General features: G+C 35.6%; 1 protein-coding gene across 1 annotated transcript in view; it reads left to right on the forward strand.

The window, feature by feature from the left end:
- Window positions 1-21,320, forward strand: part of LOC111631153 — a 39,083-nt gene extending 17,763 nt beyond the window's left edge. Inside the window, 3 exon segments of the mRNA XM_023375354.1 lie at window positions 368-637; window positions 3,318-3,514; window positions 20,416-21,320. Coding sequence (XP_023231122.1) covers window positions 368-637; window positions 3,318-3,514; window positions 20,416-21,285 — 1,337 coding nt within the window. The 3' untranslated portion in view covers window positions 21,286-21,320.
- The last annotated feature ends 526 nt before the right edge of the window (window positions 21,321-21,846 follow it).

The raw sequence follows: 21,846 nt of genomic DNA on the forward strand, positions 1-21,846 counted from the left end.
TACTACTGCAAGGTTCGCTGGCTATCAACAGGTCAGGTTTTGATAAAAGTTTTGTCTTTACGACGACAAATTTTAAACTTTTATCAAGAACAAGGAAAACAATGTGATCTATCAGATGAAGTATTTCTCAGAAACCTTGCATTTTTGTCTGATATGATGACAAAACAAAACAATTTAAATATTTGCCTGCAAGGTGAAACGAGGTATATTTATGAAATGTGGCAAAAGATCCAAGCGTTTAGAAAAAAATTATCATTTTTCAAAACATTGCTTTGTCGATCGGAAATATCTGCACAACACTTCCCGGAGCTAGCTAAAATGTTAAATGAGCAGAACTGTGAAAATAAAATATTCGATGAATATGTAGGTGTCTTGGATTGTTTAATAGAAGAGTATACTAATAGATTTTCTGATTTTGACGAGCACACTCCTGCTATGAAACTGGCATTTGAACCACATTTAATAGATATATCCGAGGCTCCTGCAGAACTACAAATGGAGTTAATTGATTTAGGGGAAGATAGTATCATCAAATCCCTTTTTAACGCTAAAAAGGATCCCATAGAAATCTGGAAAAATGCTGTTGAATATCCATGCCTTCGAGAACATGCTCGCCGTTTACTTTCCTGCTTCGGAAGTACCTACTGTTGCGAGACAACATTTTCTCTCATGTCAAAAATAAAAACAAATTTAAGAACGCAAATTACAGATGCACATTTAGAGGATCAATTAAAGCTGTGTGTTACGAAGCTTGATCCAAATATACAATTACTGTCAAACAAAAAACAAAGCCAAATAAGTCACTAACTTAGTGAATAAAAAAATATTTTTTATTGTATTTTTTTATGATATTTTTATATTATTTTATATGTATATTATATTTAAAATTTTGTAGTATTATATTTTATTTTTTCTATATAATGCAATAAATTGTTAAATCTATAGAAAAACTATAATAATTTCACAAAAGTCACTTTCTTAGGTCAATCAGCTTATGCGGCCTGTCTTATTGCTGCCTAATTTAAATGTGGCCTCTAATGGTAAAAAGGTTCCCCACCTCTGCCCTAGTGTGATGGTCTATGGAAATAGTCCATGTGACAGCATACCATAGTTGGGCCCCATGGTGGGTGGGGTTACTAGGAGCTTAATAGTTAGTTTTGAATATGAATCCTTTAAAATCTCAAACAGCATATACCAATGCATTGCGCCATTAAAGGTGGTCAGTTCCTCCAGCCAACCATATTACCTCATCATTCATGCTACGGGAGAAACACTTCTTTCTAAATGTTTTTCTTTTCTGATTCAGAAACTTTTTGAATTGACCATTGGACACCTTAAAAAAATTAAAAATTCAGATCAGGAGATCTACTTGTAGACGCAGCCTCCCCTCAACAGTCATAAAAGCTTTTGAAAACAAACTCTCTAAAAGACATACAAGTAACAACTACACCACACACAAGTTTGAACTCTTCACGTGGTGTGATACCTGAAATCGATCTGATGTCTGATGTCTGAGGATGAATCAGATATTTAAACTTGCCTTTCAGATCAAGGAGTTACTGCTGTCTGACGCATCTCCATTTGTCGAGATGGCAAGGTAATTTCTACTAAACATTTAATCGTGACATTTAATAAACCGACACTACAATCTTTTCTTACAGCAGGATATTTGCACTTTTCCATTTGCCCATATATCTCAAATGCAATCTTTTTCAATCAAATTGTCGATAATGACTGAAGGTCGCCCACTTTGTACCTCATCGTGAATGTTTGTGCGGCCATTACTAAAGGCCCTAACCCATTTTCGTACCATTCCATCACTCGTAACGCTTTCACCATAAACTTCACTGATTTGGTGATGAATTTCAGCCACTTTCGAGCCTTTAGCACTGAGAAAACGAATAACGGCATGCACTTCGCAGTCGGCGGGATTCTCAATGAACAACAGCATTTCAATAACACACAAACAACAGTAAACACAGTCAAGTGGCTCCGTAATGGCATTTGTGGCTTCCCAACAGATGTAGGTACACAGCGTGCATGCGCTAAGCACCGACTGCAGCGCTCCAGTGGTGTTATATTAAAATGGTACTTACTTTAAAAACACACCTAGTATATATAAATGCAAGATTCATCACAAACAAAGGTTTTATACATTAACAAATATAAAGGCACGACAATATGTTAACTTGTTACAATGTAAAAGCAGTAAAATATTTATATAGGCATAGTGGACAAACACATACATAGCATGCTTGATACAATGGCTAGAACACATGGATAAACACAGAAGTCAGGCACAATTCCATAGAGAAATACATGTCACTACAATCTTATGTACACAGAAAGATATAATGCGTGACAGAGTACCTGCTGAAACAATTAGATGTTGTTGTTCTGAAAATTGAGGGCTTTGGTAGAGTTGATAAAGTTCATTAGTTCAGTGAATATCCTTTTGTTGCTTACAAGGATGGTAGGGTTGCATGGCAAGTTGTGTCCTTCCTGGAGTACCGTCTAGAGTAAAGGTATTCTCTGATGATCGAACAGAGTGCAGTCAAAAATTAAGTGAGAATTTTCCTATGAAGAAATTCTATCGTACTGGCAGGTGGGAGTATCGTTGTGGCTGAACCTGTGGAGGTAAGCAAGGTAATTTCCATAATTGGTGAATATCTGGCTGGTCACATAGTTGGTAGGGATGGGTTTCATCGTCAGAGTAGTCCGCGTACTACTCTGACGATGATTTCTTTATTGGTTCGTTGTCCCTTTTAGTGTGGCATGGTCTTGGAAGCTTACCACTCTTCCGTTGGGGAGTTTTATTGTTTCTGTCACTAAGTTCATTTCTAACCCCTGGTCTTTTATTATGTCTCTTCTTATTAGACATAAACCAACGAGGACTTCCTGTATTAATACATACATGCGATAAGTATTAAAAGTAAGCCGAACTCTTGTGTTTGAAAATAATACTTCGCGAACCAACTGAAATCAATTAGCGTTCACAAAACGTGACAATGTTACATAACGGCCGTAGGACAAAAGCATTTGCTATCATTTAAAAGTAAGAATATTACACCACGTCGACGTTTTTCACACTTTCAATATACAAATTGCAAAAACATCAAACTTATTCATAAAATTTACTTAATTAAATTAAGAGATTACAGTATATATTTTTTAAATTACTGCCACAAACGTTTTAAATAACGCCAACGAAATTAAAACTGTTTCGTTTCAAAGAGAAAAACAAAAATCAAATTTAAATTCAAATTGACGTAGAACAGAATTCTTACTTTAAATGTCGTTTGAAACATCGAATTCAGTTTCCTGCTTGACAATGAACGAAAAGAACGATCGTCCAAACAGCGGGCGGAAGAAAGAAACGCCTACCGAAAACAAACTGACTCCCATCGGTCGATCTTTGTATCAAACTATCAACGAAGCCATTAACGACTGCGGGAGAATTGTGTTGAAAGAGATTAAAAGAAAATTAGTAAAAACCTCTAAGGAGAGCTCGAAGGTGAGAAAGAAGAAAAAAAGCCGAGCAAAATCAAAAGGAATGAAAGAGAAGAAAGAAAGAGGACGACCTAAGAGCAGAAAGGGACAAAGTGGAAGGGGATCTCGTAGAAAGAGCAGTCACGACCAAGAAAAAACAGGGAGTCTGTAAAACATAATATTCAATGTCCAAATAATATTTGTCTTATTCAGGTATATACCCAAAACACTCCATCTAATGATATTAATAAATTATCATGATGTATAACTCACGACGATGTGATTCGATTGCTTCTTGAGCGATTTTCTATCCTTTGTCCAAACCGAGTTGTGTCCCTATTTCTTTCTATTTCACCCCACGCTCCAACACACCTCTGTATACCTGACCCAAGTCCTGGTTAGGAAAAAAGGTGCTTCCTCCGCACATGGGATAATTTATACATCCCGCCATCATGCTACATAACCCCCTTCACATGATCACTATACAGCCAATCGTTACATGGCAGGCGCGCCACCCAAAAGGCAGTTCAACCAGAAAGGAAAATTAATAAAATTTCATTTACACAATTACAATTTCAGGCACGAAATAACGAAACATATTACACAAAGGGCATGAACATATACAAAGACCGAGAACAAAAAATATAGTGATGCAGCACTACACATGCTTTCTAATCTGGCAACAATTGCCATTTCTATGGAAACACGTATTGTTGCAACACGATTTTGCATCACTTTGCACATTTTTCCCTTGCCGAACGGACGTTTGTGCTCTTTGCTCTGGTTTCTGCTGTGTTTTCGGCCTTATTTCAGTGTTCTTTGCTATCCAGACATGGTTTTAAGAAGGCTTTTGGATGCCGACATTACACCAAGTAAGATTTTAATTAGAATTTAGCTAGCTGTAAGATTTTATTTTCGTTTCGTTTCGTTTAGTCCAACTTTCGGAGATGACATTGGCTGACTAAGACTTTGCATATTTGTGTATAAATCTGCCGTTGCTTGTGTTTTTCATTTGAATTACCATCCGAAACGCACCTCTTTCCACTTTTAATCCTGCTGCCACATTGGAAAGCAATCGAAGTGCTGAAAACGACAGATGCAAAGAATTAAGTATTTCTTCATTGGTTTATTTTCGTAATTAATTACTTTAGATTATATTTTATAATCACGGTCAAAGGATAAGGATTATTTGCAAACATCTTATTTATAGAAATTCAATTAAAACTTATTTAATAGTAACTCAAAATCATTCAATACAATTCGTATTTAAACTAAAATATACACTCTAAACTGGATGGACTGAAGGATAAACGGAGACCATAATCTGAAGCATAACATGTTCCTTCGACACATCCGGAATATCAAAAATTTTGCCCTTTAACCTCTGCCTTCTCCATTAAATCTATGTATTAGTTAGAATGCTTTACAATGGCTTACTTTGCAAGAATTAAATTTGTGAAAATCAGATCGAGTTAAGAGAATTTGAGACCTTTAACCAACAAAATTAATAAATCAAATATTTATTTTAAACAAAGAACCCCTCTATTTTTCCCTCTTTCGAAACTGTTGGAGGCGGATGCTCCTCTTCCCGTCCCCGGAGTAACTTTCCTTCCCTCCGTAACCCGAAGCTGAATCACCAGGATCTTATCCAAAGATATCTGATTGGTGTAAAGAGATAACGTGATAGAAGATCTCCGGAAGATATCCCTTTTTTATATCAAAAGAGGGACGACGACCGAGGGGGGACTTTTGCCGTCCGTAAACAAGTCCGTCCTCACCGCTCTTTCAGGACCATCACCACAGACCAGCCTAACCAACCGATTTCTTCATTCAATAGTGGAGACGTCGAAAAGGACCCTTCCTAAGAAGACCTCCTCGATCGAAGTACCGAATCCGATCCAAGTCGATCCCGTACCAACGTTGAATCAACTAGAGGTATGAAACCGCCAAAAGTATTGTGAACTCTCTCTTGGTGCGGCCCTTCCAAATCTGCATGAACAGTCCATAATCTTAGTTTTGTCTAATAAATGTTTGTTGTTAAAAGTGTATTTAATTTCGAATATTGTTGACACCTTACCGACGACCCCTCACATTTCCTCCACTCGACCTGACAAGAGAATCCCAACTTTTCGGGATAGAACAACCACAAACAAGCCATCCACTGACCAGTGGGCAGTTCTCACCAAACTGTTGCCTATCACAATGAGGTACGACTTCGTCCTACCTCAGGTTACCCACAAATTGGTTTTTCAGGAGTGGGGTCAAACTTTCTTGAACTATCGGTAAGGCGGAAAAAGGCTCTATTCGAATTAAAAGGTCGATTCTAGTCGAGTTAGGGACTGGTAGGTTGAGTAAAAGTGTTAGACTAGTGGTAAGAAGTAGATTTCAGATTAGGCGAGACAATGCAGGATGCTCCCCAACCTGCGGCTGTGGAAGAAAACCCTAATCCTAATCCTCATCCAAATCCTAATCCTACTCCAAACCCAATTACCTTGGGAGGTCTGGGAGGAATTATCCCTTTATTGCCGGTATTTTCAGGAGAAGTGGGAGGTCTCCGAGTAACGGATTTTTTTGATTCGTTGGTCGATGTCACGAAAGTAGTGGCATGGTCCAAAGCGCAAGCGCAAGTGCTAGCCGTTGCCAAGTTAAAACTTACCAGTATAGCTTGGGAATTTGTTAGAAAGACCGTAGGATTAAGGAGGAAGATGAATTTGATGAATTTAAGCGAATTATGCTAGAGCGATTTGACCGTGAACCCTTTTCCTTCCAGTTAAATAGATTTTATACGTGCGTCCAAAGGAAAGACGAGGACGTACAAACCTACACTGTTAGGCTGCAGGCGCTAGCTATGGAGATCGAAATTACCCCGGACCCTGGGGCAGATGACTCTGAAACTGCAATGATTTGGAAAATTCAAAAGAGCTGGATGAACGGCTAAAAACACAATTCCTAAACAAAGTTGATATTCGCATCAGGGAACGCGTCATGTCCCAGGAGCCAGAAACCTTTGATGACGCGTTGGAAGTGGCAATTAGTGAGGAATCAATTGAAGAGCTTACCGCATACCCACAGGGAATCATGCGAACGGTTAGGGAAAGCGAGAGATTCCCCGATGTCTGCTTAAGAGACAGTATGGAGCAATTAAACACAGCGATGGCGGAACTTAAGGCTAGAGTGGACAGGTTAACAAGAGGTCCAGCCTTTAATAAGTCAAGAGTCCCGGCCCCGTAGTGCTGCAAACTAATCGTGGCAATTATAATAATCCACCTTTCTGGTGGAATGAATATCGTCCGGCTGCACCCATTCACTGATTAGAGCGACTGCAAATCCGACGTAATCACAACCGGAACTCGCCGGTCTGCCGAGATAATAATAATGATCGCTTTACGCGCCTGAGAAACGATTCCCCAAGGAGATGCAAAATAAGAGATGACTGAGGCCGGGTCTGATTCCGAGACCAACCAGGTGAAGAAACGTGAACCAAATGGAGAGGCAATGTTCGAAGCGTCAATGGGCGACGATCTCAATATAATTAAGAAGAAACTCTACATACCTCTATTCTATATCTAAATGGAAGCAGCGATCCTTATTATATAAAAATCCTCAAACACAAAAGTGAACCCTTTCTCCTTTAAATTTGACAAAAAGTCAATCCTTGCTAAACGAGGCTATACGCGATTGCTATATAGGAGGAAATCTGGCTACTGTACAGATAGATACAGGGGCTAAAGTTTCGCTTTTATCTAAAGCCTCTGCCAATACAATGAAGAAAAAGATCCCTCTCGATCATGATCAAGAAACAGATCTACGAAGCGCCACGTCATCCCATTCAAACTTACGGCATTATGAGCCCTATTTTCGAAATAGGAGATTTGCGATTTCCATTTGCATGTTGTCTAGTAGACTTAGATGTTACTTATCCTTGTGGCGGCATTATCGGTAGAGACATGATTACCAAAAAGGGATTCCTTATTGATTTAAAAGGTGGAGAAATGATTATTCCCCCTCAAACCGTGATACCTTTCCTACAAGTGGTAAATTCTGGAGAGACCCCTGAGGGAGTATGAAAGGAAATAAATAGGGACAATCAGGAGAGTCAAAAGAGAAATAAACTCAAACCCAATCACCTAGTTGAGATTACAAGGTCCAGAAAGAGACCACATCTATCAGCGGAAGCCGAGGAAGGAAATGAAGTAGTGTTAGTCGAAACCTGTCGACTTCCACCTTTGACAGAAAATATAGTCATCGCAAAAATTGCAAATGGCAAGTGGAATAATAAAGTAGGAGTGATAGAAAGTAGCCCCTTTCCCCAGGAAGGAATATCAGGAGCCAATTTACTAGATACACCCAACAAAAAAAGACAAGTTTCCATACGCCTCCTTAACGCTATTCGACAGACAATTAAATTAGATAAAAAAGTCAAAGTTGGCACATTTTTCGAGGCGGTAGAAGAAACTGAACCCGTAGATATTATTAAAGAGAGAGCAACTGCCAAATTGACTAAGGCAGAATTCGGTCAACTATTCGACTGGTCTGGAATACCTAAAAAGGAGAAACAAGAGCTCTTAATTCTATTATATAAATATTGGCATGTTTTTGCCCTAAATGACTATGATCTAGGCCAGTGTTTTTCAACCTTCTTGAATACGCGACCTCTTTACAAGTTAAAAAATTCTGGTGACCCCCCCATAGGGCCATATTAAGACTATATCAATGATTTTAAAAACTATGTATTTAATTTTCTTTCTGTTGAGACAAATTATTGTTGATTAAAATGAAAATTTTGGAAGAATCGACAATAACTTAACACACAAAGTATGAAACTTCCTTTAATGAAGTGTAGGACCTACAAACACTTGTCTTTCTTTTACCCGCGACCCTCAGGGGGTCGCGACCCACAGGTTGAATAACACTGATCTATACTATTGTGATATAGTTCAACATAGAATCGATACTGGCGATGCGGCGCCTATTTACTCTCCTCCTTATCGGATTCCCTATGCTCAACGACAGCAATTGAATGAAATAATAGATGGTCTATTGACCCACAACATTATTGAACATTCCACGTCACCGTGGAGCGCGGCAGCACTTTTGGTAAAAAAAAAAACTGGGAGGATTATGCTTGGTAATTGACTATCGTAAATTAAATAAAATTACTAAAGTAGACCCTTATCCCCTTCCTCTACTACAAGAATCTCTTAGTTTAATGGGAGACGCAAAAATATTTCTCTACTATGGACACGATTTCGGGATTTTGGCAATTAAGTGTAAATGATAAGGAGAAGATCGCCTTCTCTACCCCAGATGGGCACTATCAATGGAACCGCTGTACCATGGGGCTCCGAAATTCACCTGCCGCCTTTGAACATACGATGGACTTCGTATTACATGGTCTAAAAGGAAAGACATGCCTTGTATACATGGACAACATCCTAACTTTTAGTCCTGATTTCCTTAGCCATCTGCAGCGATTAGAACAGATATTCCACTGTTTCCAAGTACTACTTTATGCAGCAAAAGAGAGTCTTCAAATGAGTATTGGGGCACTACAGCCAGGCACCTATACCTTCTACAAGCTAGATGTAATATGTTTATATCCTTCAGTGCCCACCTTTGAGGCTGTAATGCTGGTTAATTCGCTGCTTCTAAAAGAGGGCTTTAGCATCCAACAGGTGCTCGATATACGTGATGCCCTCACCTTCGTCACCGAGCACAATTACTTCTGTTTCAACCAAAAGATCTATTTGGAAAAACTAAAAGGAAAAACGTTTTTCACACTTTCAATATACAAATTGCGAAAACATCAAACTTTTTCATGAAATTTCCTTAAATAAATTGAGAGATTACTGTATATATTTTTTAAATTACTGCCACAAACGTTTTAAATTACGCCAACGAAATTAAAGCTGTATCGTTTCAAAGAGAAAAACAAAAATCAAATTTAAATTTGAATTGACGTAGAACAGAATCGTTACTTTAAACGTCGTTCGAAACATCGAATTCAGTTTCCTGCTATTCGACAACATAATGGCCGATCGTAGGAGAGGAAAGAAGAAAAANGAGCACTCAGTCGACCTCCTAGAAACCTATCACACCAAAACGAGGGTAACACATCAAGGTCAGCGAGAACAATACATCTGCTAAGACTAATGGAAAGACATTTCCCAAACTTTGTTCCGCCGACCGAGAAAAAAAGCTGTGCTGTATGTTGTAAAAAACGTGACAGTACAGGGAGAAAAAAAGAAAAGAAACACAGTTTTTCTGCACAGAATGCAACGTTTTAAAATATATTTATATCACACCCAGTTAAATTTTTAATTTTTATGTAATAGTTTTTTCTATAAATCTTTATGCAAACTTGTACAAATATATTATATTCCATTTATTTTTCATTTATTCATGTATAAAGATATATAAAAAATTATTGCATTTTATTCCATTTATGTTTTACTTTATTCATGTACAAGCAGATCCCGCCACGCATTGTTGTGGCTCAAAATGTATCTATTATAAAGTATAACACTTCCCCTGTGGGGGGAAAATTTTTTGAAAAATTTATTCTTAGTGTACATTCTCTTGATGTACCCTATTAAAACGCAATCAAATACGCAAAAACCCGCATCTAAAATAATATAATAGAAGCCAAGTTTTTCACGGTAAGCCTTAATTCTGTTTCTTTCCCCTGCGAGGGAATATCGAAAAATCCCTTCTTAGTGTACATTCTGTTGATGTACCCTATTAAAACGCAAAAAATCGCATCTAAAATAGTATAAATAGAAGCAGAATTCTTTACGGTTAGCCTTAATCCTAACCATCTCCCTTCAGTGGGGGGAATTTCGACACGTATATTATATAAAAACACGTGCGTATTCGAATGCAGCGTTGTGTCAAAATTTCAAAGGAATCGGTAGGAACAAACGAACATTACATTTTTACTTATATAAATAGATAGAAGATGATCTGCTTTAGTTCATTTCCACAGAAAAGCATAATGCCTCACAGAAAAGCAAACTTAGGGCGTCGTACTCATAGCGCCATCTGTTGGACATAAAAGCCTTAACCTAGATTATATATTTTAATTTATATGAATGTTTAATGGAATAATATACAGCCTATGTCCACCCTGAAGTTCCATTCTAAATATTGGTGAAAGAATTTTTGAAATCGGATGAGTAGTTTCGAAGATTACCTGCTGCAAACAAACTTACATACATACAAACATTACCTCTTTATAATATTGGTATAGATAAACATATACAAATATTTATTTTTTTACAATTATAAATATAAAATGTATTTAGTATGCAAATGTCGCAAGTCCAAGGTTCGGTGGTGAAATGGGACGAGGCAAAAATTATAAAACCTGTATCTGACCCTACTTTATCAATGACGGCGGAGAAGATTGAAATATATAGGAGTAGGCTACGTGAGGGATGTTTAAATGCGAGAGATGCTGAGAGCCTGTCGTCAGCGTGGAAGTACATGATTAAAAAGCTCACTAAAGATTCAGGCTAGAATTAGTATATTGAAAGATATATTATATTTTTTATTTTTTTATTTTATTTTGTGTTAAGTTTATATATTCTTCTGTTTCTCTTGTATATTTTTTAAAATTTTTGTTCGAAATTTTGATTCAAATATTTGTATTCTATACATAGAACGAATCTGTTACATTTTCGTTTTTTGCACCTGATGATGGCCTGTTAATCAGGCTGAAAACATTAGTTTTTTAATTATTTTCTCAGCAACAAATTAAGGTGTGTTATTTTCTGTGTAAAAAAATGCACTATTTTATAAAAGATATATTTTAAAACATTTTATATAAAACTTTGTTTTTTCATTATGTATTATTTACATTCATTGTTTGTATCACACAGAAAAAAAAATTGCTGCAAGTCACATCACACGCACAGCTGTACTGTGTTTATAACTAGTTGACCTTGAGACCAGCTGATTGTTGACAGTTGTGGATTGTTTCCAATAACCCCTCGGGAAGATGGGTTTCTAGACACATGCGTAGTAGTTATTATAAATACTCAAATATGTCACACATTTTTCATTCATATCTACGATTGCTATGAGTGGAGACTGAAAAAAGTTCTAAAACAAACTTCTATCGGATATAAATTCATAAAATTTTATGTTGTCATCAACAACATCCAATAGAAGGTAAAAATATTTCAATTGAGTCAAACTCGAGCATGGGTCTGGCATCATGCATGTGTTGCTCGAGTCAGATTCAAGCATGGACAAATAGCTGTTAATATGGTGGTATTCAAAATCAAATTAATTAATTTAATTACACTGTAAAGTTATTCTACATAACATGCCGCAATTCACTCATATGAAAAAACTAATTACAGAGAAAGTATTCTACGAGCAATTAAAATTGTTACTTTACCTTATGGCTGCTCCTCAGGCAAATAAACATGCTTTTCCATGATATTTTACAAATAAAGAAGAAAATTCTGAACTTTCACTTGAAGGTTGTTAAAAAATTTTTTTGTTATAAATATGCTTCTTCTAGAAAACTAAAGTTTTTAAAAAATACCAATGCTTCACAAGTAACAAAATACTTTTTTGCTTTTTTATTCAATACAAAATTAATGGAAGTATTACAATAGATCTAGCTATACAGCTAGGTGTTAAATAACATCTGTATATTTATACTGGTTTAAGCAAAACATTGCATCAGGAGAGCTATGTTAAAATCAAGATATTTAAGGGTTTGCATTTTAATAAATTTAAAAATATTGGTAAGTAATAAAATGGTAGTATAATGTTTTTGTGTTTCTAAGGGTGTAAAATTTATCAACCCAATTAGGATTATTAACATTGTTTAAAAAATAATATGTTTTTGATGGCTATAAATGGACTTAGCCACTTTAAAAATTAATGAAATAACATTTCTAATAATTAAAAAGGCATAAGTCCATGGAAAAAATAAATTTTCCTTGAAATAAAAAGAATATATACTATTTTATGTTATAAAATTTAAAAATATTCAAGTTTTATTCATTATTAAAAAGTGTTACGTTAAAATTAATAATATTTTGCAGCTAATTATTCATTGTTGTGAAATTTTCGTATGCGGGAGAGATTTAAAATATTTATGGTGGGCAGGTGATATATAGTATAATAGATACAATAAATCGTATTTTAGCATTGCAATTGGCCTTGTTTTTTTGTACATTGGTGTCAACTCAATATTATTAAAGTTTCTTGGTCTCCTCCTACACAGTAGTAAATCCAGAATTTTGAATAGTGTATCATCATTCATTGATGTTTTATAGAACATTTTATATGATTCAGTTCTCAAAAATCGCATGCAACATGTTTTATAATCAATGTACCCTTTCTTTGTTAGTATTTTTTAACCTTCTAAAAATCACGTTCTCTAGAGGCTTAGTTGAATTGAAATCCTCTTGTTTCATTTTATTTAGAATGAACTTATTTTTTTGACACTTTTCATAATATTCCTTAGGGATAAACAATAAATTGTTTTTTCTTAATTCCATTTATACAACTCTGAAGTCTCTATCATTACGTAGAAATGAATGCCTTGATAATAGGAACTTATGGTCACTGACATCTACATTATGTTCAGCAGATTGGACAATTTTTAACCATGTCAAAGCTGTTTTAGAGAGAGAGATAAAAAGTGTTTTAATTAATTCTGAAAGAGGAATGTCGTCATCCTCATTATTGTCATCATTTATAAATGTAATAGCTATTTGATTATTACACAATTTTGCTTGGCAAAAACATTTTGCTATTATTAGCAAACTAACCTTACACCAAGATTTTTCCAAAAAATCAACTGCATCTAATAAAGAAATTGCCATTTCATTGTTATCTTCCATATTTTTAATAATTTTTTGTAAAATAATTTTTCTGAAATGAGATTTAAAGCTTCTTATAATTCTTTGATCCATTAGCTGAAGTACACTAGTACAATTCAGAGGAAGGAATACAAGTTTAATGCTCTTTAAATTTTCTAAAATTGGATGTGCTGGGCAATTATCTACAAGGAGTAAAACTTTTTTTGTTTACCAATAACTTTTCTATCCCATTTACAAATTTCTTCTTTAAAATCTCAGATGTCATCCATGATTTTTTGTTTGCTTTGTGATTTACTGGTAGTGTTTTCCTGTTTTTAAAACATCTTGGATTCTCTGATTTTCTATTACAAGAAGTTTTCTTATGTCTGTACCAGTCATATTACCACAAACAAAAGCTGTTATGCTATCTTTGCAAGTTTTCCACCAACACATTTTTCATTTTTAAATTTAAATGTTTTATCTGGTAAAAGTTTGTAAAATATCCTGCATATTTCATCTGCATATTTTCTCTTTAATTTTGGCCACACATCTCTTAATCAGTTTTCAATGTCAAGTAAATTTACACTTTTCCTTCTCCACACACTTTCCTGAAACTTATGCCATGACTTTGTTTAAAACAGTCTAGCCATTTATTAGAACATTTAAAGTTAGTATCGCCTAGAAGTAGTCCAAATTCTTCTACTTTTTCCATTAGTATTGGTTCATTTAGTGGTAAGTTGGAACTTTTGCATTGATAAAACCACTTAATTAGATCAGCATCAATATTGGCTTTTTCACATAACTTAATTTTTTTCACTCGTCCCTTGCCATCTTGAACACTTTTCAAAATTTTCTCTCTATTTTTTATTATTGTGCACACTGTAGAATTTGGTAAACCAAAGTCTTTGCATACATCTGCCATTTTTCTTTCACTTTCAATTGCTTTAATTATTTCTACTTTGCAGTCTAATGTTAACGCCTTCCTAAGCTAGCCATTTCACCTAATTTGTTGCTAAACTACTGTACAACATGAGAGTAAAGTTAAAATTTATAACAGCTTTACAATTGATGACCATTCGGTATGCCAATAACAAATTAGAACACAGTCAGAGAGATGGATCCAACTTGAATTTCCCGTTTTCACATCGACCTTATACAGTTGTCGACAGCCGTTGTCCAACCAATCAGTAGCTATGCTAGTTCTTTCTCTTTTCTTCTCTCTTTGCTTCTCTCATCTATCAGAGATGAGCAGATAGTTGTCTTTCGACCAGTCTATCGACTTTTGCCTCAATTTCGTTATATCCAATATGAATGACTGGATGCTACTCGCACTGTACAATCATATTAGAGAACGTTCTCTATTTCGGGAAAGAATATCTCGAGAGAGAAAATGCTTCTGATTTTTTTTCAGTGCATACTCGAAAACATCACTGATTCCATTTTTTTTTTTAATTATCCTACATCAGTTACTGAACTATTGAATATGATGTTAATCTTACTTAGGTAGTTAAGGAGAAATTAGATGGTAATATTTCGAAAAATATGTAAGTATGCATGCTTTTTTAACTTAGGTTATTAAAATTTTTCTTTGTTAAGAGACAAATTGACATTACAATCTAAAAACATTATAAAACAACAAAAAAAACATAACTTTGTCAAAATTACATGCTTTATTTCAACTTGTGCTTTTCTTGCCATGTGATCTATGATTACGTACTCTGCATTTTCGAAAAGTTTACAATTTCATTGGTTAAAATTCTATACTGTGTTGTGCGCAGATAACCCAAACATATATAATCAACTGAATAGAATCGTGACGAACGACCAGAATTGCCACTGTGTATGAGAGACAAATTTCATCTCTCGCTTTGACTTTATTCGTTAGTAAAAGAAGAGACAAGAGATAAGTGACCAGAATATGGCCCCAGGTCTGCCACATGATGATGTTTTGCCAAACGTCTCTTCCTTGAGACAGATGCACCACCAATTCAAATTTAGCCAACTGTGGTTTTCTATGATCTTTCCTTGGCAGCATCCATTACCAGTTCAAATTGGCCAATCATGTCATTACACAATATCACCATGACAACGAGTAACTATACGAACTAACCCTGATTGTCACGTTGAACCTCATCCTACCAAAGTCAGGTGGTGACAGTTGTTCTAGGAAGTGGACTCTGACCCTAGAAACTGAACACACAGTACACATGTACTGTATTTTCTTTGTTAAATAAAATTTGTAATATAATTTTGTAAATCTGGGAGTGCTTTAAATATGATGTTAAAACAGGGATTTATGTCGTTACAAGTGGGTTTTTCAACATTATCTAGAATAGTAGGAATGTTCCATTGTAACGAATGTAACATACATAATCAATATTTTTCAATAATCTCATTTAATGTGAAAAAGTTACTGCTCTTAAAAATAAGAGACTATTGTAGCATTGTTTTGTGAACTAGGACAAATAATATAACTGAGTTATATTTGCTATCTTAATAAACTTTGGTAAAAATTGATTATAAAATTTTGTAACAGATGTAACATGAAAAGGACACTACATTTTTGGTAACTAACGAAATGCCAAACTTCTCTGAAACTTTACATTTTTTTATTGCACAATTCGTATGATACATATATCACAGTATCAGAAAAAAGTAAAACCATTGGAACTTTTATAAAATTATTTATTTATTGATGGTCATGTGATAATTACATGTAATGGATATAACCTACAACTCCAATGTACTATACAAATTCAGTTAAAAACAGTAACCCCTCTAGAGTTAACAGGAACAGGAAGATCAACTTTTAAAATACATTTTCTGATTCATATCATATCTCATATTTTCTAGCTGGCCATTTCAATCTCCCCTAGTAGGCAGCATAGCATTGACCAGCATATCTCCATTTGCAGCTATTTCACTTACAGTCCCATTAGTCCCATAAAATTCAACATTTTCATACAAAACTGCTACATAGTCTCCAACACAGATGTCTATAACTGTTGTTTCTTTATCTTGATTTTTACCAACAGTAGAGCTTGGATGTGCAAACACATTTTTCATTGGCCACACAAATTCTCTGGGGTAAATTTCACAGCACTGAAAATCAGATGTGCTTCCTAATTGAAAATAGTGCAAACCTTTTAGTCCAGGAATTGCTGGAACATTTTAACTTGTCCACTCATGTCCACTCTCATCTCTGCAGGCTTGAATCATTGTTTTTGAGAGAAATAGTACTTTAACTTTGTCAGATACATTTTTAGCTACTTCAAAGAACGCCTCTGCACTGTTGATGACATTTTTCTCCTGAAGAATACTTCTCCATACAGCTCTCTTAATTGTGCCATCAACACCATCAACTGGACCCTTTCCATGAGCTGTCCCAAAAAAGTCATAGTGATGGAACTCAAACTGGGATGAACAGTCTTTGGCTCACAGACAAGAGAAACAATATACCTGTTCTTAAACTGGCTAGGAGCTCCATCTGAGCATATCTGGAGGGTGGAATTATGTGTATTGTTCTTCAAATGTTTATCTAAAATAACAACAAAACACTGAAAACTTGTCATGTTGCAAGTCATCACTCACTACTACATAATTTGTGCTAGAACCATTCTGCATTATAACACAAGTATATAGTGTAATCCCTTCAGATACTCAGTGAGCAGCCATTATTTCATTCTGCTGTCGAATCGCAAAGTTCTCCGAATAGTCTATCTGCATCACTGCTTCTGTGCTCAGATTATTTTTTAGGAACTTCATTGCTCTTAGCTGAGTCTTTGCAATAAAGCAGTGATGCCTCATCATTGTCAGCTGTTCAGTAAGAACTTTGACTGCATATTTTGCAGTAGATTTTATGGCTTCTTGTTCACTGAATCCCACTGATAGTATATAATTTCATCATCAGATGAAATATTTCCCACCAACTGGTCAACAAAGGCAGACACCTTATCACATTTTGTGCATTTGTTCAGGCAACAACTTGATATTCACATGCAAACATAGTTTCTCACAATCTCGTCAAATGTAGGTAAGCTGAAACTAGCATTTTTAAATCCATCTAAAAGTAACCGGAAGTTCTTGTGATACTTGCAACAGCAAACATTGTGGTCTTTGTCTGATGATAATTTCACATGTGCAGGTATTCACTTTGCAAATAATGATTTTCCTACTTTAACCCCAGGATGCTCTTGCTTGAAAAGTCTGTGTGCCTTCATCACAGTCATATTCACCGTTTCTTTTTGTTTCCTTGGCACCACCCTTATGAACTGTTATATAATCCTTCATTCCTGGATATTGTTGTGATATAATGTCACTCTCATAACATGCTACAACCAAACGTTTGGTCTCATTATCACTGTCCTCACGTGTGTCTGGCTGTTTTTTACTTTCAATTCCATATTGAACTGCTAGTTTTTTCACAATTAACCTCTGCTTTCTTGGTGATACTGGTAAAGCTCTCTACTCACTGGACTGCTTTCCCATATGACTGCGGGGTGATGAAAGACTTTGAAGGGCTCTCATTTAAAGACAAGTCCAGATTAGGATCAAGTTCTTTCTTGCATTTTCCCATAGCTCTCGTCCTCTCTCTTGATTTTGCTGCCTCTGAGCATTTCTTACTCGCTGTCCAGGATTGTCTATGAGCTTTCTGGTCTTTGCATTTTTTCTTTTTGTTACAACTATCTTTTCTGCACTCATCTTGGCCCTATACTTTCTCATCCTCTCTGCAGCTGTCATTGCTAGGTTTTTGCCAGGTGGTTCTGGTAAATCTTCAATCTGAATAAAAGAGAAAATTGATGAAACATAATATAACTGATGTAACAACTTCACCTGTTACATCCGTTATAATGCACTTCTTACACCAGTTACATGCATAATTTTTCTTAAACATAACCTCATGCAAAGATGATTGAAGTAATGATTAAATGTGATGAAAATCATTAGAAGAATGTGTAATTACAAAGGTTTCAGTAACTTAATGACCAAGATATAGAGAAGTTTGTAATAAAATGTAATGGATGTAACAGATCAATAGCTGATCCATTTCATTTCCATTATATCCACAAGGAATCTAAATTATTATATTTTCTACATGGATTTATAATCTAAAGATACTTACTTTTTACTATTATCAACAAGTCATCCAGGCTCTCAATGTAACAGAAGAAAATAGTTTCCTTTATATGCTCAAATGTTCAGTCACCATGTGCTGCAAAACAACTTCTGGAAAAATCCAAGATGGCACCTGATCATGTGACTGTTGCCAAAAATATGATTCTTTTACATTTAGAGATATGACAGGAGCAAAAAAATTATTTAGTGAAAAAATTTTCATTCTAGAATGTCCAGTTTTCCATGGAATTACCCAGTAAAATCATGGAACTGATAAAAATTTGACATTATATTAGGGTTGTCGTTACATCTGATGATGTTATAATCAGGTTAAACTGTAATTTATTATTATTATTATTATTATTTTATTTTAAATTTAATTTAGTTAATACTGATTTTTGATAATTTGATAATAAATTATATGTAATATTAAGATGTTCAGGTGCTAATGATAAATCATTATGTCTATCANGCTTATCCGACCTTAGGCGAACTTATTTCTCCCGCCTAAACTCTATCTTTTTATATGGATTGAAGATAGCGCTGATTGACCAATCAGCGCTTCGTAGCGCTCTGATCGGTCCGCAGGTGGTCCGATGCTCGGCGGCCAATCATCTATCCTGCTTTCAAAACTAACGGTCGTTTCCCGATCCGAGTTTCTATGGCGACAACCATTGCTCGTTTGAAAAAGAGAAAAAGCGCGGGAAACGTACGTCCAGACGATTCCATCCCGACATCGCCTTTTGCTAACAATAGATATTTAGAATTGGAAGGAATTATAATTATTCTAAACTATTAAACTAAAGATATTAATAAATGTACGTGATTTTATCATATGAACATAATGATAATTTGATTTTTGGTGAATTTTTTAAAATAATATCGCCTGACTGACCTATATTGCCGTTGGACAGTTTACGAAAAAAACATAAACAAGATGGCGATGGTAAAGGGTTGAAATCGACCCCCTTTCGACCCTCGTGTATTAATCGACCCCTGGAGACCTCTTATCGACCCCAAGGGGTCGATATCGACCACTTTGGGGACCCCTAATCTAGGCCTTTCACGCAACAAGAAGGTGTTCCTGAAGGCTCTATTTTGAGTGTGACTCTGTTCCTAATTAAAATTAATAGCATAGCTAACTGTCTTTCCCCTAGTGTGAAACACTCTTTGTATGTGGATGACTTTCAGATCTCCTGCCAGTCTAGCAACATGAGTTTTATCGAGAGACAACTACAAACCTCCCTAAATCACATAGACCATTGGTCCAAGACTAATGGTTTTAGTCTTAACATGGAGAAGACCTCGTGCATCCACTTTTGTCGAAGGCGTGGTTTGCATTTGGATCCGGAAATTTACCTAAAAAGAGACAAAATCCCAATGGTGAATGAGACTAAGTTTTTGGGTGTTTCTTTCGACCAAAAACTGACATTTTTGCCACACTTGCGCAACCTGAAGAGTAGATGTTTAAAATCTCTAAACCTTTTAAAGGTACTATGCTGCTCATCCTGGAGAGCAGACAAAGTTTCAATGCTCAGGATTTATAGGGCCCTTGTCCACTCTAAGATGGACTACAGTTGCATTGTTTATGGCTCTGCGCGAGAATCTACTCTTCAGATGCTGGATCCAATTTACCATCAAGCATTACGTCTGTGCACCGGTGCATTTTGAACTTCCCCTGTTCAAAGTTTGTATGTGGATGCTTATGAGCCTCCACTATCTCTCAGGAGAGAACAGTTGTCTCTTTTTTATTACATTAAACAAAAATCTCAGAAAACACTTACAGCTGATTGTCCAGATACTCAGCTGAAAAGATTATTTGCCACTCGGATGAGTTGTGTCTTTACATTCGACATAAGAATGGAGAATGTAAGCAGCACGATTGACCTAGACACAAGCAACATCTCACATGTTGAGGTTAATAGTACTCCACCTTGGTCAACTTCACTGATCGATGTTGATTTAAGCTTAAAGCAGTTTCCGAAAGAAACCACGCCAGACTGCGTCTATAGACAGCGCTTCGCAGAAATTCAACATTGTGGACAGGAATTTAATTCCTATTTATACTGATGGATTGAAATCGAATAACTATGTTGGCTTAGCCTTTGTCTGCCAAAATGAAATTGTGGCAGAACAAATAGCACCAAATTCTTCCATCTTTTCTGCGGAGTTGCAGGCTATTTATTTAGCCCTAAAATACATAAATAGAAAAGGTCATTGTTGCTGCGTGATTTACACTGACTCAGTTAGTGCACTTCAGGCTTTGATCTCGTATGAACCTAGTTCTCACTCCATAGTTTTTAAAATTCAGGAACTAATTTGTCATCTTTTTGCAAGGAATTTCTCTATAAAATTGTGTTGGGTCCCAGGCCATGTAGGAATAAGAGGAAATGAAGAAGCTGATGCAGCAGCAAAGTCAGCTAGTCCTTCACAGCATGAAATGCCTATCGAAGGAAGTGATTTGAGGCTAGTTGTTAAAAAACGACTAGCAGAGAGATGGCAAAATATGTGGAATGCACAAATTCACAATAAACTACACAAGATCAAACCTTTGATAGAAAATTGGACACATAAGAAATTTTATGACAGGAGATCTGAGGTTGTCCTTACTCATTTGAGAACTGGACACACTCGACTGACTCATCAATACCTTTTGAAGGGAGATGACGAACCAGTATGTCAGCACTGCAAGTGTACTGTAAGTGTGAAACACATATTTTGCAACTGTGTTGTTTTTGACCAGGGTTGTAGACAGCATTTCAGAAATGCAAGCTTTAGAGAGATTTTGGGCCAGAGTCCAAATCTGGACAATATAGTGGACTTTCTGAAAGTCATTAATATGTATAGAGAAATTTGATTATTCATTTATTGTACAGTTTTATTTACTTTGTGTTACCTATTTAAATTATTGTATATTTTTTGTTGTTGTTTATTTATTTATTTATTTATATTACCATTGGTTGTTTAATGGTTAAACTGTTATGTTTTGTTTATTTGTTTTTATGTGTATATATGTGTCTTTTTATTTATTATATATCTGAAATTGTACCATGTGTCATGGCACAGTATGGCCTGTATGGCTCTTGTGCCAATAAAAAACTAACTAACTAACTAACTCACTAATAGGTCCTGTATGTGTCCTTGTTGTCCTTTTTGGTTTATTGGCATTATCCGTCTGGATAATTGGTCCTCCAAAACACGAAATTTCACTTTGCTGTAACTTCCGAAAAAGTGGGCCAATTTTTATAAAACCAACACCAACGTGTTCCTCTCGTCTTTCCGGTTCAGATGATGTATCACATCACAAATTTAAAGTAAAATCCTCGGAAATACTGCGCACCAAACTGGAGCTCTTCAGCACACAACTTCTCTCGTTGATTGCTCGACGCCCTCAGTCTGCTATAGACATTCTATATAT

Source organism: Centruroides sculpturatus, unplaced genomic scaffold, assembly GCF_000671375.1.
Source record: "Centruroides sculpturatus isolate CEXI.00-Female unplaced genomic scaffold, Cexi_2.0 scaffold641, whole genome shotgun sequence".
In the NCBI taxonomy this organism is placed as follows: Eukaryota; Metazoa; Arthropoda; class Arachnida; order Scorpiones; family Buthidae; genus Centruroides; species Centruroides sculpturatus.